At 37.5% G+C, this 15,286-nt stretch overlaps 1 protein-coding gene across 4 annotated transcripts in view; it reads left to right on the top strand.

The window, feature by feature from the left end:
- GEFmeso (Guanine nucleotide exchange factor in mesoderm) overlaps positions 1 to 15,286 on the top strand; it is a 255,666-nt gene that overhangs the window by 162,950 nt on the left and 77,430 nt on the right. For all 4 annotated transcript variants that reach the window (XM_089090831.1, XM_089090832.1, XM_089090833.1 and 1 more), the window contains one exon: positions 12,918 to 13,021. In XM_089090831.1, coding sequence (XP_088946957.1) covers positions 12,918 to 13,021 — 104 coding nt within the window. The remainder of the gene's footprint in view (positions 1 to 12,917; positions 13,022 to 15,286) is intronic.

Raw genomic sequence — 15,286 nt, 5'->3', positions numbered from 1 at the left:
TACCTTCTTTGGCTGTGACGTTTCGGTGATACTTCATCGTTTTAGTAATCTGGTCGGGCGGGCGATTGCAATACGCGACTAGCTTTTTTCTCGAAGCTGCATCAGTGATGCCAACCAAGACAGAATGTTTAAAGATTAACTGGTTGAAGCTTGAGAGCTGGTGCTGCTCATATAAGGCTAAGACGGGAGAGAAGGGTGAAACGCACCTCTTCCTACGGCACAAGCTCTTCGTCAGCATACTATCGACATCGATACCCTTTGAAGTCCTGAAAGACTTTCACCCACATCCTTATCTGCTCGATACCACTTGTATATAGTCTTCTTTCGGATAGCTGAGTGGAATGGAAATCCTTCCAGTCTGGACGCTACAACTTAGGGTTGTCGCCCTTACGATGTTGAACTCAAACAAAAAATCGCGAAGAAAGAAAACGAGGACAATTAACAGCCAGTGAAAAAATTGAAAAATTATGCAAATATTTCAGTCAAAACCTCCGCTTGACCGTCCTCAGTGCAGAATAAAACTGATAAAAATATAAAAACCAAACCTTAAAATAAAAACACCAAACTAAAATTGGACGACCCTTTCCTAGTAACGGTGAAAGGGTAACACCGTTACTAGGACCTTTCACCGTTACTTGCAGTTACCCTTTCACCGTTACTAGGAAAGGGTCGTCCAATTTTAGTTTCGTGTTTTTATTTTAAGGTTTGGTTTTTATATTTTTATCAGTTTTATTCTGCACTGAGGACGGTCAAGCGGAGGTCTTGACCGAAATATTTGCATAATTTTTCAATTTTTTCACTGGCTGTTAATTGTCCTCGTTTCCTTTCTTCGCGATTTTTTGTTTATCATGATTAGCCAGTGTGGTCTCAGAAATTATTGATGTTGAACTCATGCTAGTTATGATATATGCCAGTTAAATACCTGCACCAGAAGTCGGGTTAAAGTCGGGTTTTCAAAAAGCAAGATGATCGTGTCGAAAATCTTGGCTGAGATGCATTCCTGCCTCTTCAGAATGTTTCGGCGAGAACTGCTCAGACAAAGTTGAGAAACAGTAGAACCAAGACGAGTGTGAAGCCGAAAAAAAAACTTATCGTAATATCGATGCGAAGCAATCAGTAATGTAATTCTAATTAAGGATGTGATACCACTCATTTTTCGTGAAATGCGAATCTTCTTTTTTATGCAATTTTTGTAAGCTTTTAGGAGTCATATTAGAAGTGCAGCTTTCTTTTAAATATTATTTCTGAACTCCAGGTGACCGACATAACGGGTCAATCACACCCCTACGTTCCTCGAAGAACAAAAGGCTGGTCGTTTGAATCAAATTAGATTCCATGAGTGTTTGCACTTAATTTGTTTTTGTCTCATATGTCCAGTTTAGTAGGAAACAATTATCCTTTTCTTCAATTAATAAAAAAAAATTTTCCACAAAATAAGTTTTTCAAAGAAAAGTAAAGAACTCCATTAAACAAAAAATGAGCAAAAATAAAATCAAATAATTTACCAAGCGTGAAACTACCACAAATCAGCATCGATAAATAAATGAAACCAAAACGAACAGAAATTACAATAAATAACCGAGTCAAACTCAAAACTTGCAGAAATTAACATAAGTTGGGCGCAAAACCCATGCCTTCCCAAGGCCAGAACAAAATTTGCACTTTACTGAAAACATATAAATGTTTTTACTTTTATAACTTTAATAAATCAAATAATATTGACATTTTGATTACTAAATATCAGTATATGTATATTAAACTGACAATGCACATTCATTTGTATTTTTTCAGTAAAGTGCGAATTTTGTTCTGGCCTTGGGAAGGCATAGGGGTTTAGCTCCCAACTTGTGTTAGTTACTTCTCGTTTTGAGTTTGACTCGGTTATTTATTGTAATTTCTGTTCGTTTGGGTTTCATTTATTTATTGATGCTGATATGTGGTAGTTTCATGCTTGGTAGATTATTTAATCTTAATTTCCCTAATCTTTGATTTAATGGAGTTCTTTACTTGTCTTTGAAAACCCTATTTTGTGGGAACAGTTGTTGTTAATTAATTACTGTTCGTTTTATATTGACATAGTCTTTTCAGAGTAAAAGAAAATAATACTTTAAATCTTTTCGTTTTTTTAAGAATTTATAGTTTGGCCTGCTATTTGTATGCTGGAGAAAAATTTTCAGCAATTTTTAACAACATACACCATCTTAAAAATCTGGACACAAGTAGTAGTGTTTAATTTTGTTTCATACCTCCTCTGGTTGACCTGAAATGGAAAACTTGACACCATTCGCAAAAGAAATCTGTTTACTTTCTTTGATTGCTTTGATACAATTAAGCTATTTTGATATGGTTAAATTTTAAGAGCAGAAGTTGCCCCCGAAACTTTGAACATAATACCCTCAATCACTCTTGGGATACTGCTTAGATGCCTTATTGGGAATTAGCATTAACACTGTGCATTTTGATTTAATCTTAAGGCAAAATTTAGTTTTTAAACATAATGGGCAAAGGGGAGGGGGGGCATGGGAGTGGAAGGGGGATTAGTTACCCTCCAATCACTTTCGACTATTAAAAGGGCATCAGCCCTTTCTTTTTTCAATGGAATGAGCACTTTTCGAAGTTCCCACGACAACTCCTTCGATACGAAGTGCCCTGGTATAAACAACAACAAAAACAAAAAATAATACGTTATACCCACATCGATCTTTACAATAAAAATATCAAGCCTTCCAATCACTTTCGACTATTAAAAAGGGCACTAGGCCTTTCGATTTCCAATCGAATGATCCCTTTTACAAACGACAATGCTTTCTATAAACACTTTATATGCCCCCAGGGCACAAATAACCACCCATATCCTAAGGTCTGGTAAGGTGGTTATCATCCTCTAAGACCTAATTTCCAGAATTTTCAACTGCGTTAAACAAAATGGCTATCTCAAAATTTTGATTGGATGTGTTTGGGGAAATGGTGGGCGTGAGAGGGGTGGTAGTCGCTCTCCAATCACTTTCAACTATTAAAAAAGGCACTAGCCCTTTCAATTTCCAACTGAATGAGCCATTTTGAAGTTTCTACACTTTCAATAAAAATCTTATATGCCCCCAGGTCATAACATACAACCCTTGCCCTGAGGGCTGAAAGAAAGATGACATACTCAAAAATTACAACAGAAACAACAACTTCTTCGAAAATAGCAACAAAGACAACAACTTCTGAAAGGAGAAAAAAAGAAAAAAAGGGAAACGAGAGGGAAAATTAATCAAGCAAACTTGCCCACTCGTGCTTTAGAGTTGCTGGTTTTGTTTTTTGCCGGCTAATAAGTGTCTCAACAGCTAGATTTGGGTCCGCTAGGTTGTAGCGCCGAATCAGAAAGTTATTTTTTGTGCAAGGTGGCAATTTTAGTAGGTACTTGGCAAAACGGAAGAATAATGAGCGGATTTTAGACTTTTCACGGTTTGCCAATAATTTCCAGAAAGGGATCACATATAATATATGTGGCAGAGCGGTAGCGTTGTAAATACTTGCCAGTAGTGGACGGTTGAATCTCAGAGTGGATTTAACAATCAAAGCATAGGAGCTGGAAATTCGCCGTTCAATATATGAGACCAGGAGCGAGTGAGTATGCATGCTGTAATGAGGTACCTATTGGCAGCCCCAGATTGAAATGGCTATCTCACAATCTTTATTGGATGTGTTTGGGGAAATGGTGGGCGTGGAAGGGGTGTTAAAAAGGGCACGAGCCATTTCAATTTCCAATCGAATGAGCCCTTTTTGAAGTTTCTACGACAACGTGAACACGTTATATTAAAACCTTATATGCCCCCTGGGCATAATTTACAACCCTTTCCCTGAGGTATGTGGGGGGGGGGGGGTTGTCATCCCTCAAAGATCTAATTTCCAGAAAAAAACTACGTTGAATAAAATGGCTATCTCAAAATTTTGATTAGTTTTGTTTTTGGGGAAAAGGTGGGCGCGAGAGGCGGGTTAGTTGCCCTTTAATAACTTTCGAGTAATAAACACGGCACTAGTCCTTTGAATTTCCAATCGAATGAGTCTTTTTTGAAGTTTCTACGACAACGTCTTCTATAAAAAACCTTATATGCCCCCAGGGCTTAACTTACAACCCTTGCCCTAAGGGCTGTGGGGGACTGTCTTCATAAACATAATTTCTATCTGGAAATCAACTACGCTGAACAAAATGGCTATTTCAAAATTTTGATTGGATGTGTTTCGGGAAATGGTGGGCGTGGAAGGGGTGTTAGTCTCCTTCCAATCATTTTCGACTATTAAAAACGGCACAAACCAGTCCAATTTCCAATTGAATGAGCCCTTTTCGAAGTTTCTACAACAACTTCTGCGATACGAAGTGCCCTGCTCTAAAGGAAAACAATTAATAAATAGTACATTGTGCCACCATCGTTCTTATATGCTCCCAGGGAATAATTTACAACCCTTGCCCTGAGGGTTGTGGGGGAGTGTCCTCCTTTACTTAGTCCCCGTTTCTTGTCTCGTTCTCGAGTGTCCCCGTTCTTTACTTAGGCAACTTTCTGTATAAACGTTATATGTCCCCAGGGCATAACTTACAACCCTTGCACTGAGGGCTTTGAGGGGGTTTTCATCCTCAAAGACATAATTTCCAGAACTTGCAACTACGTTGAACAAAATGGATATCTCAAAATTTTGATTAGATGTGTTCGGGAAAATGGTAGGCGTGAGAGGGGCGTTAGTCGCTCTCCAATTACTTTCAACTATTAAAAAAGGCACTAGCCCTTTCAATTTACAACTGAATGAGCCATTTTGAAGTTTCTACGCTTTCAGTAAAAATCTTATATGCCCCCAGGTCATAACTTACACCCCTTGCCCTGAGGGCTCTGGGGGGGGGGCGTTGTCTTCCTTAAAGACTTAATTTGCAAAACTTTCAACTACGTTGAATAAAATGGCTATCTAAAAATTTTGATTGTATGTGTTTGGAGAAAAGAAGGGCGTGAGAGGGGGTTAATTGAACTCACATCACTTTCGACTATTAAAAAGGCCAGTACCCCTTTTAATTTCCAATCCAATGAGCCCTTTTTCAAGTTTCTATGACAAAGATTTCAATAAAAACCTTATATGGCCCCACGGCATAACTTATAATCCTTGCCCTGAAGACTATGGGGGGGGGTGTCCTGCTCAAAGGTATAATTTCCTGAACTTTGAACTGCGTGGAACAAAATAATAATAATAATAATATATTGAAAACCCGTCGTATACAATAAACTTACAATGACAGAGTATAGAAAAATGCGAAAAGAGGAAAGAAAAAGAAAACATACTAAAAAATAACAACAAAAGCAACAACTTCTTAAATAGTATTCAAAATAGTACTAAAAGAGTAAACAGAAAGATGACATACTCAAAAATTACTACAGAAACAAGAACTTTTTCGAAAATAGCAACAATGGCAACAACTTCTGAAAGGAGAAAAAAAGAAAAAAAAAGGTAAACGAGAGGGGAAAATAAACAAGCAAACTTGCCAACTCGTCCTTTAGAGTTGCTGGTTTTGTTTTTTGCCGGCTAATAAGTGTCTCAACAGCTAGATTTGGGTCCGCTAGGTTGTAGCGCCGAATCAGAAAGTTATTTTTTGTGCAAGGTGGCAATTTTAGTAGGTACTTGGCAAAACGGAAGAATAATGAGCGGATTTTAGACTTTTCCCGGTTTGCCAATAATTTCCAGAAAGGGATCACATATGATATATCTGGCAGAGCGGTAGCGTTGTAAATACAAGCCAGTTGTGGACGGTTGAATCTCAGAGTGGATTTAACAATCAAAGCATAGGAGCTGGAAATTCGCCGTTCAATATGTGAGACCAGGAGCGAGTGAGTATGCATGCTGTAATGAGGTACCTATTGGCAGCCCCAGATTGAAATGGCTATCTCACAATCTTTATTGGATGTGTTTGGGGAAATGGTGGGCGTGGAAGGGGTGTTAAAAAGGGCACTAGCCATTTCAATTTCCAATCGAATGAGCCCTTTTTGAAGTTTCTACGACAACGTGAACACGTTATATTAAAACCTTATATGCCCCCTGGGCATAATTTACCACCCTTTCCCTGAGGTATGTGGGGGGGGGGGGTTGTCATCCCTCAAAGATCTAATTTCCAGAAAAAAAACTACGTTGAATAAAATGGATATCACAAAATTTTGATTAGTTTTGTGTTGGGGGAAAAGGGGGGCGCGAGCGGCGGGTTAGTGGCCCTTTAATAACTTTCGCGTAATAAACACGGCACTAGCCCTTTGAATTTCCAATCGAATGAGCCTTTTTTGAAGTTTCTACGACAACGCCTTCTATAAAAAACCACATATGCCCCCAGGGCTTAACTTACAACCCTTGCCCTAAGGGCTGTGTGGGACTGTCCTCCTGAAAAACATAATTTCTATCTGGAGATTAACTACGCTGAACAAAATAGCTATCTCAAAATTTTAATTGGATTTGTTTCGGGAAATGGTGGGCGTGGAAGGGGTGTTAGTCGCCTTCCATTCACTTTCGACTATTAAAAAGGGCACAAACCAGTCCAATTTCCAATTGAATGAGCCCTTTTCGAAGTTTCTACAACAACTTCTGCGATACGAAGTGCCCTGCTCTAAAGGAAAACAATTAATAAATAGTACATTGTGCCACCATCGTTCTTATATGCTCCCAGGGAATAATTTACAACCCTTGCCCTGAGGGTTGTGGGGGAGTGTCCTCCTTTACTTAGTCCCCGTTTCTTGTCTCGTTCTCGAGTGTCCCCGTTCTTTACTTAGGCAACTTTCTGTATAAACGTTATATGTCCCCAGGGCATAACTTACAACCCTTGCACTGAGGGCTGTGAGGGGGTTATCAACCTAAAAGACCTAATTTCAAGAACTTGCAACTACGTTGAACAAAATGGATATCTCAAAATTTTGATTAGATATGTTCGGGAAAATGGTAGGCGTGAGAGGGGCGTTAGTCGCTCTCCAATTACTTTCAACTATTAAAAAAGGCACTAGCCCTTTCAATTTACAACTGAATGAGCCATTTTGAAGTTTCTACGCTTTCAGTAAAAATCTTATTTGCCCCCAGGTCATAACTTACAACCCTTGCCCTGAGGGCTCTGGGGGGGCGTTGTCTTCCTTAAAGACCTAATTTTCAAAACTTTGAACTACGTTGAATAAAATGGCTATCTAAAAATATTGATTGGATGTGTTTGGAGAAAAGGTGGGCTTGAGAGGGGGGTTAGTTGACCTCAAATCACTTTCGACTATTAAAAAAGGTACTAGCCCTTTGAATTTCCAATCCAATGAGCCCTTTTTCAAGTTTCTATGACAAAGATTTCAATAAAAACCTTATATGCCTTATATGCCCCCAGGGCATAACTTATAACCCTTGCTCTGAAGATTATGGGGGGGGGGGTGTCCTGCTCAAAGGTATAATTTCCTGAACTTTGAACTGCGTGGAACAAAATAATAATAATAATAATATATTGAAAACCCGTCGTATACAATAAACTTACAATGACAGAGTATAGAAAAATGCGAAAAGAGGAAAGAAAAAGAAAACATACTAAAAAATAACAACAAAAGCAACAACTTCTTAAATAGTATTCAAAATAGTACGAAAAGAGGAAACAGAAAGATGACATACTCAAAAATTACTACAGAAACAAGAACTTTTTCGAAAATAGCAACAATGGCAACAACTTCTGAAAGGAGAAAAAAAGAAAAAAAAAGGTAAACGAGAGGGGAAAATAAACAAGCAAACTTGCCAACTCGTCCTTTAGAGTTGCTGGTTTTGTTTTTTGCCGGCTAATAAGTGTCTCAACAGCTAGATTTGGGTCCGCTAGGTTGTAGCGCCGAATCAGAAAGCTATTTTTGTCCAAGGTGGCAATTTTAGTAGGTACTTGGCGAAACGGAAAAATAAAGAGCGGATTTTAGACTTTTCACGGTTTGCCAATAATTTCCATAAAGGGGTCACATATAATATATGTGGCAGAGCGGTAGCATTGTAAAAACTTGCCCGTAATGAATGGTTGGATCTCAGAGTGGATTCAACAATAAAAGCATATGAGCCGGAAATTCGCCGTTCAATATATGAGATCAGGAGGGAGCGGGTCTGCTGTAATGAGATACCTATTGGCAGCCCCAGATTGAAATGGCTATCTCACAATCTTTATTGGATGTGTTTGGGGAAATGGTGGGCGTGGAAGGGGTGTTAAAAAGGGGACTAGCCATTTCAATTTCCAATCAAATGAGCCCTTTTTGAAGTTTCTACGACAACGCGAACGCGTTATATTAAAACCTTATATGCCCCCTGGGCATAATTTACAACCCTTTCCCTGAGGGATATGGGGGGGGGGTTGTCATCCCTCAAAGACCTAATTTCCAGAAAAAACTACGTTGAATAAAATGGCTATCTCAAAGTTTTGATTAGTTTTGTGTTTGGGTAAAAGGTGGGCGTGAGAGGCGGGTTAGTTGCCCTCTAATAACTTTCGAGTATTAAAAACGGCACTAGCCCTTTGAATTTCCAATCTAATGAGCCTTTTTTAAAGATTCTATGACAACACCTTCTATAAAAAACCTTACATGCCTCCAGGGCATAACTTACAACCCTTGCCCTGAGTGGGACTGTCTTCAAAAACATAATTTCGATCAGGAGATCAACTACGTTGAACAAAATGGCGATTTCAAATTTTGATTGGATATGTTTCTGGAAATGGTGTGCGTGGAAGGGGCGTTAATTACCTTCCAATCATTTTCGACTCTTAAAAACGGCACAAACCAGTCCAATTTCCATTTGAATGAGCCCTTTTCGAAGTTTCTGCGACAACTTCTGCGATACGATGTGCCCTGCTCTAAAGGAAAAAATTAATAAATAGTTCATTGTGCCAACATCGTTCTTATATGCTCCCAGGGCATAACTTACTACCCTTGCCTCGGGGGCTTTGGGGGAGTTTCCTCGTCATTATTTAGTTTTTGTTTCTTATCTCATTCACAAGCGTCCCCGCTCTTTATATCTGCAGTATGATCGTGCTATCAATGGTTTATGCAGCGACTTTCTACATAAGCCGTAAATGCCCCCAGGGCATAGCTTACACCCCTTGCAGTGAGGCCTCTGAGGGGGTCATCATCCTAAAAGACCTAATTTCCAGAACGTTCAACTACGTTGAAAAAAATGGATATCTCAAAATTTTGATTGGATTTTTGGATATCTCAAAATTTGGTTTGGGAAAATGGTGGGCGTGAGAGGGGGGTTAGTTGCCCTTCAATCCCTTTCATCTATTAAAAAAGGCACTAGCCCTTTCAATTTCCAATTGAATGAGCCCTTTTTCAAGTTTCTACGACAAAGATTTCAATAAAAACCTTATATGCCTCCAGGGCATAACTTATAATCCTTGCCCTGAGGGTTGTGGGGGAGTGTCCTCCTCAAAAATATATTTTCTATCTGGAAATCAACTACGCTGAACAAAATGGCCATCTCAAAATTTTTATTGGATGTGTTTGGGGGAATGATCGGCTTGGGGGCGAGGGCTAGTTGCCGTCAATCACTTTCGACTATTAAAAAGAGCACTAGCCCTTTGAATTTCCAATCGAATGAGTTTTTTTTGAAGTTTTTTCAACAACGCTTCTTTAAAAACCTTATATGCCCCCAGGGCATAACTTAAAACTCTTGCCCTGAGGGCTGTGGGGGAGTGTTCTCCTCAAAAAGACATGTTCTATGTGGAAATCAATTACGCTGAACAGAATGGCTATCTCAAAATTTTGATTCGATGTGTTTGGGGGAATGATGGGCGTAGGGGGGGGGGTTGGCTAGTTGCCCTCCAATCACTTTCGACTATTAAAAAGGGCAGTAGCCCTTTGAATTTCCAATCGAATATGCCTGTTTCGAAGTTTCTACGACAACGCATTCTATAAAAACCTTATATGCCCCCAGGGCATAACTTAAAACCCTTGCTCTGAGGGTTGTGGGGGAGTGTCCTCCTCAAAAATATATTTTCTATCCGGAAATCAACTACGCTGAACCAAATGGCTATCTCAAAATTTCGATTGGATGTATTTGGGGGATTGATGGGCCTGGGGGAGGGGCTAGTTGCCCTCCAATTACTTCCGACTATCAAAGAGGGCACTAGCCACTCCAATTTCCAATCGAATGAGCACTTTTCGAAGATTCTACGACAACTCCTTCGATACGAAGTACCCGGTCTTTTGTGCCTAAACCTTGCACAATTCGGCAGGTGAAATATAAGATATAAAATGACATACCAAAACATTTCTGGGGAAAAGTAAATTTTGGGGCTTTTTTTCATGAAATTTGGCGTTTTTTTTTTTTTTTTTTTTTTTTTTTTTTTTTTTAATAAGCTTAAGTATAATTTTAAAGCCGATACTCGTTCTCGGTAGATCCAGACATAGTAAAAGGGCCTCAAAACCCATTCAAAGCCAAATCATTTATATTTTACTTCTGTGGTAAAATTGGAGCCTTTAAGTGTGATTTTGGGGCATTTTCCAATTTCATATTTTTGCGGACTTTTAGTAGCTTATTCTCCAAATTGTCATGATCATTAAATTGCCAAAAAAACATTTGTGTTGCATTTTGTTTCACCTCAAACTGTCGAAAGACTAGCGTACTAATTCTCCTATTTAAATCGTTCAAGGATCTTTTCTTACATTTTTTTTCTTTTTCCTGTGACTTTTCAAAACATACGTCTCCCACAACTTAAATTTCTTTCCAGATGAAGTACCTGGTTCTCGCGTACAAATCGCTCCAGTGTCTTGTCTCTTTTTTAGAATAATCTACGCCTTTTTTTGTAAGGATAATCTGCATCCAAAATGAGCTCGTTTCTGTTAAATAATTTATTCGAATTCCTAACGAAATGGAATTGTCAACTTGAACCCACATTTTCACACATTTGATGTTAAATAACATGTTTTTTTTATAAAATGATATAAATTAATAAAGTTACAACTACTAAGCTTGATTTGTTGTTAATTATTCACTATCAGGAAAAATGCAGTATTTGAATATCAAAGCCTTGGTGAAAAAAAGTTGTTTATCTCCACTGTTTTCCTAACTTGCTTAGAGGACCACAAGAGAAACGAAAGTCCTTTTTATAGTTCAATAAATCCGTCGAAGATTTAAATATTTACATACGTTGACATTGGATCTCCGGATACTAAAAGTCAATAAATGACTATCCAATTTCATCACTTATGTCACGGCCGAACAACAAGTAAAACACTAACTTTCTTTGTTTTGGGCCTTTTAGTCCTGGTTCCTGAAATTAGCATATTGATTTTTATGACATTTTCAAACAGCATTGCGAGTTTGAAAGACAACATGGGCACTTTTTGAAGTTTTAATAGTTTTAGCACATGGAATATAATGTATTTTGTATTTTTAGCTATCCCTTTGCGAGGGGTCGCTCTCTTTTGGAAATCATGTACACCAAGTGGCGCGTGACTAGCCTTTTGATGAGTGTAATAAGCGTTTTGGGGACTGTGCCAAGCGTGGTGGAAATGTGCCAAGTGTGGTGGAACTGGGTGGCACATGTGGCGTTCTGAGATGTATATCAGGTGATGGGAAGTCAGCGCCTCCTTGTCTGCATATTCATTTTCCTTTTATGTTCGACACCCTAATGTAAACGCAGCATATCTATTAGAGCTGCATTGAGCTTAGGAGGAGGAGATTCAAAGAGTTTTAAATGAGTACTGTCACCAAGAATGTCAATGTCTATTTATTTGGGAGGAGTGGAGTTTCGTCAAAATCGCCAAAAAAAGGCGAACTTTATAGACATTAGAGTTCGGGGGGGGGGGGGGGGTTAATCATAAAACCTCATCCTCGTATAAAATAAATTCTCAAGCAACAGTAAAAAAAAATTCTGCTACATGTCATTCTGACCACTTAATTAGATCAAACTTCAAGTTGATACCTGTATAGAAAACTCGAAACCCTGGTTAAATCTTTGGACATATCAACACTATTTGTATTATTCTTCCTAATTATCTGCGCCTCAAACCTGTATGTATGAATTTATTTTTTTCGTCGCCCTTGGCTCCAAAATCTGAAGTTCAAATAATAGGTTCATTGATCAATATTTTCCCATTTTCGGTTTGCTGTTTCTTAAAAGGGACAAAATTTGATGACACATTGTCCTGTCATTCCTCCCTCCAATGCCCCTCCCCGGATGATTGGAAATGTTTTTGCTGGATCCTAAGTATTCTTTCTACTTCTAGGTCCAAAGCTTTGAATCTCCTTGGATGCAATTTTCCTAGTTTCTACTTTAAATTTAATTCTGCTCGAGACCCAACTTATTTAGTCTTTGTCAGAGGTCTAGACTAATACAAATCGAATCAAAGTATGCATATTTTTTAAGATCTTTTAGTCATATTTACCTATATGCCCTGCTGTATCAATTAGTAAAGCCGGAGAAAGCACATTTTTTTTCAACTTTTCTTCATTTGGACGGGTACCTTTTTATAAAATATTCATTTGTCCGAAAAGAAGCTCAACCCTACTATAGCCTATGTAAAAAAAAATATCATAGAATAACCCCCAAGAGAGCCGTCCCTCTCCGTCCTTAGTACACGCGTAGAAAGTGTGTACGGGCAATGGAAGGTACTCACTTCTGCCCTCTTGACTTTTATTTTGTTCCAACAAGTAGATTTTTAGCATACTCACCAATATTTTTTTTTGTTTATTCATTCAATCTTAAAATTTTTTGTAAGAAATAATTTAAAGTGTTTAGGACATTTGCTGCGAAAATCTCTATGACAGACAGTTGTGTTTCTAAAAAATAAACCCAATTATCTCAGTTAAAGGTTTCTTCAAGTTGGATGCCTTTTCAAATGCTACTTCCAAGTAGTATCAGGCTTATAATTTAGTAGCCTATTATATTTCCAACTAATTGAATTAGCTGTCTTTTCTAGGGCTACCTTCGCTATTGGAAAGATTGCACGATAGATATCCCTTTAAGCCAAGAACAGATAACTGCTCTTTTTGGAAACTTAGAAACTATCTGGAAATTTAATAGGTAAATATATATATATATATATAGTATATTTTTGTTTAGAAAATGCTTAATGCGTAATAACCATATTGCTTGACCAGTTGAAAAACTTATCTACTACCTTGAAAAATCGAACTTGTTATTATTTTTTTTTATTTTGGTAATTAAGTAACTCGTATGCCAAAATGATTTTGCTTTTGTTTCTTTCTCAAATGTAACTTTGTTTGTTGGACAGATCATTAATACTTTTATTGCTTTTATTACGCCTGCCTAGTGAATCACGCATTAAATTCAGTTCCATATATTCGTCTTGTTCTTTTGGTAGTCTCAAACGCCAACATAATAAAAAACAGTGACAATTATAAAGGAATGGCAACTGAAGCAATTGATTTAATACTCTGCCATCTGAAGTCTATGAGAGAAATGTAGTTAAGATAGATTTTGAAGTTGTTAAGAAGAGGAGGTTGTTTGTAAATATTAAGGTTATTAAGCAGTCAAGTCAATATTATTAGTAGTCAAGCTGTCAAGTCTTGACTACTAGCAGTCAAGTCAGTATTATAAGTAGTCAAGACAATATTGAGAAGAGGAGATAGACGGTCAATATTAAGGGTATTAATTAGTCAATTTAATATTAAACCAAAACCCAAGCATTCTTATAAGCAATTATTTTCTGACCTGTAATGAAAGTATCATTTCATCCTCATTATGTACGTTTAAGGTAAGATCCTTTATTGTCGCTAGTTAATTAATAGCTGAGGTCGCTTTAACAATTATTGATTTTACTTCGTCAATGTTTTGTTTTTTCTTAAAACATACTTCGTGACGCCAGGCGTATCAAGTCCACGATGTAAACCTAATCTTTAACGAATATTAAGTGATCTTTCGTATATTTTTTCACCTCCTGGTAATTAGAGCTATCTGGGGGTCTCTGTCTTCATCTTGCCGTTCTGACAGACTTTGGCACTAGAAGAGAAAGCAGTAGGCCTACTTACGTGTTATAGTGACCACACTTTGTTCTTGATCTGTAATGCAACCAGTTCTCTGTGTCCACTCGCAGATAATCAGCTTAGCCTGAGCGAGATAAATGACAACTATACATGTATATTTTATTTAAGTATTTAATATATAGAGTTGACTAGGTTATTTAATATAATGCGTTCTGGGCGGCCTGCTTCCATAATTCTCTGTTGTATTTTCCATAATTTTGTTACCAAAGTATTATATTTTCAACATATTTGGTATATTTCATTAGGATTAACCTAACTTCACTTCTTTGGCGTAGTCGCTATAGCACGTAAGTACCGAGAAAGTTTCTTAGAACAAATAAACTTTCAAATGGGGATAACTCCATTTATTTAGACAGTGAAAAACAGGTATAAAAGTCCAGATATTTCCGTCACATATACTGCGTCCGTCTTCAGTAGAAATACTCTACTGAAGACGGTCACTGTATATGTGATCGAAATATCCGGACTTTTATGCCTGTTTTTCCCTGTCTAAATAAATGGATTTATCCCCATTTGAAAGTTTATTTGTTCGTCATCGAACGGCAGTGTGGTCTAAGAAAACAACACCTAATTAAAGGTGTTGTGTCGAAAATAAGTTTCTTAGAAAGATGTATTTCTCAGAAATTGTTGTATTCATAGAAGACAAGAGACAGCACATCGTACCTTGCCTTTAAACGTAGCAGCTGATGTTTGGTATTTGTCCTGTTAGCCCTAGATATTCTGTACTGGCTGCAAGAGAACTTACAGTTCTAAGTTGACGCTTCGTCATTTCCTGAATGTGAATACTTCTTTAAAAGTTGTGCTTTGCTTCTTTACTGTGGGAAGGATGCTGAACTTTTGCCTTTAAGTTCACAGCAGACATATAGATAGAGTTCTTCACTTTCCTTGTGCTTGTTGCCTTCAATCGAATTAACATTTTAATGCAATCCTAAAAAGGGATTATTCCAGATTTGCCTCTCAATCACTCCGACTGTCTGTCTTGGCTTTTTCTACAATTAGCCATGTCTTGATGCCTGCAAATTTTTTTAAGTATTTAAGTATTTTAATTAGTATTTTTGAAATTGATTTTCAGTTTTTAAGATTTTAAGCTCAAAATATTTTAAGTATTTTTTCCTCCATATGCAATTTTTGGTAGTAGCAGGCACCAACTTAAATAAAAAGAAATGTGGGCGCAAAAAATCAGCAAATAAAGCTGAAAGCATATGACATCAAGTAGGTTAAGGAAATGAAGCTTTCTTTGAAAGTATAGTTCTTTTTGAGAATCAAGGGATTGTTAATGTTT

This window comes from Artemia sp. Qi Xiang Cuo, chromosome 6 (assembly GCF_049724085.1).
Source record: "Artemia sp. Qi Xiang Cuo chromosome 6, ASM4972408v1, whole genome shotgun sequence".
Taxonomy (NCBI): Eukaryota; Metazoa; Arthropoda; class Branchiopoda; order Anostraca; family Artemiidae; genus Artemia; species Artemia sp. Qi Xiang Cuo.
Note: the sequence above shows the minus strand (reverse complement) of the source record. Positions and strands in the feature narration are given on the sequence as shown.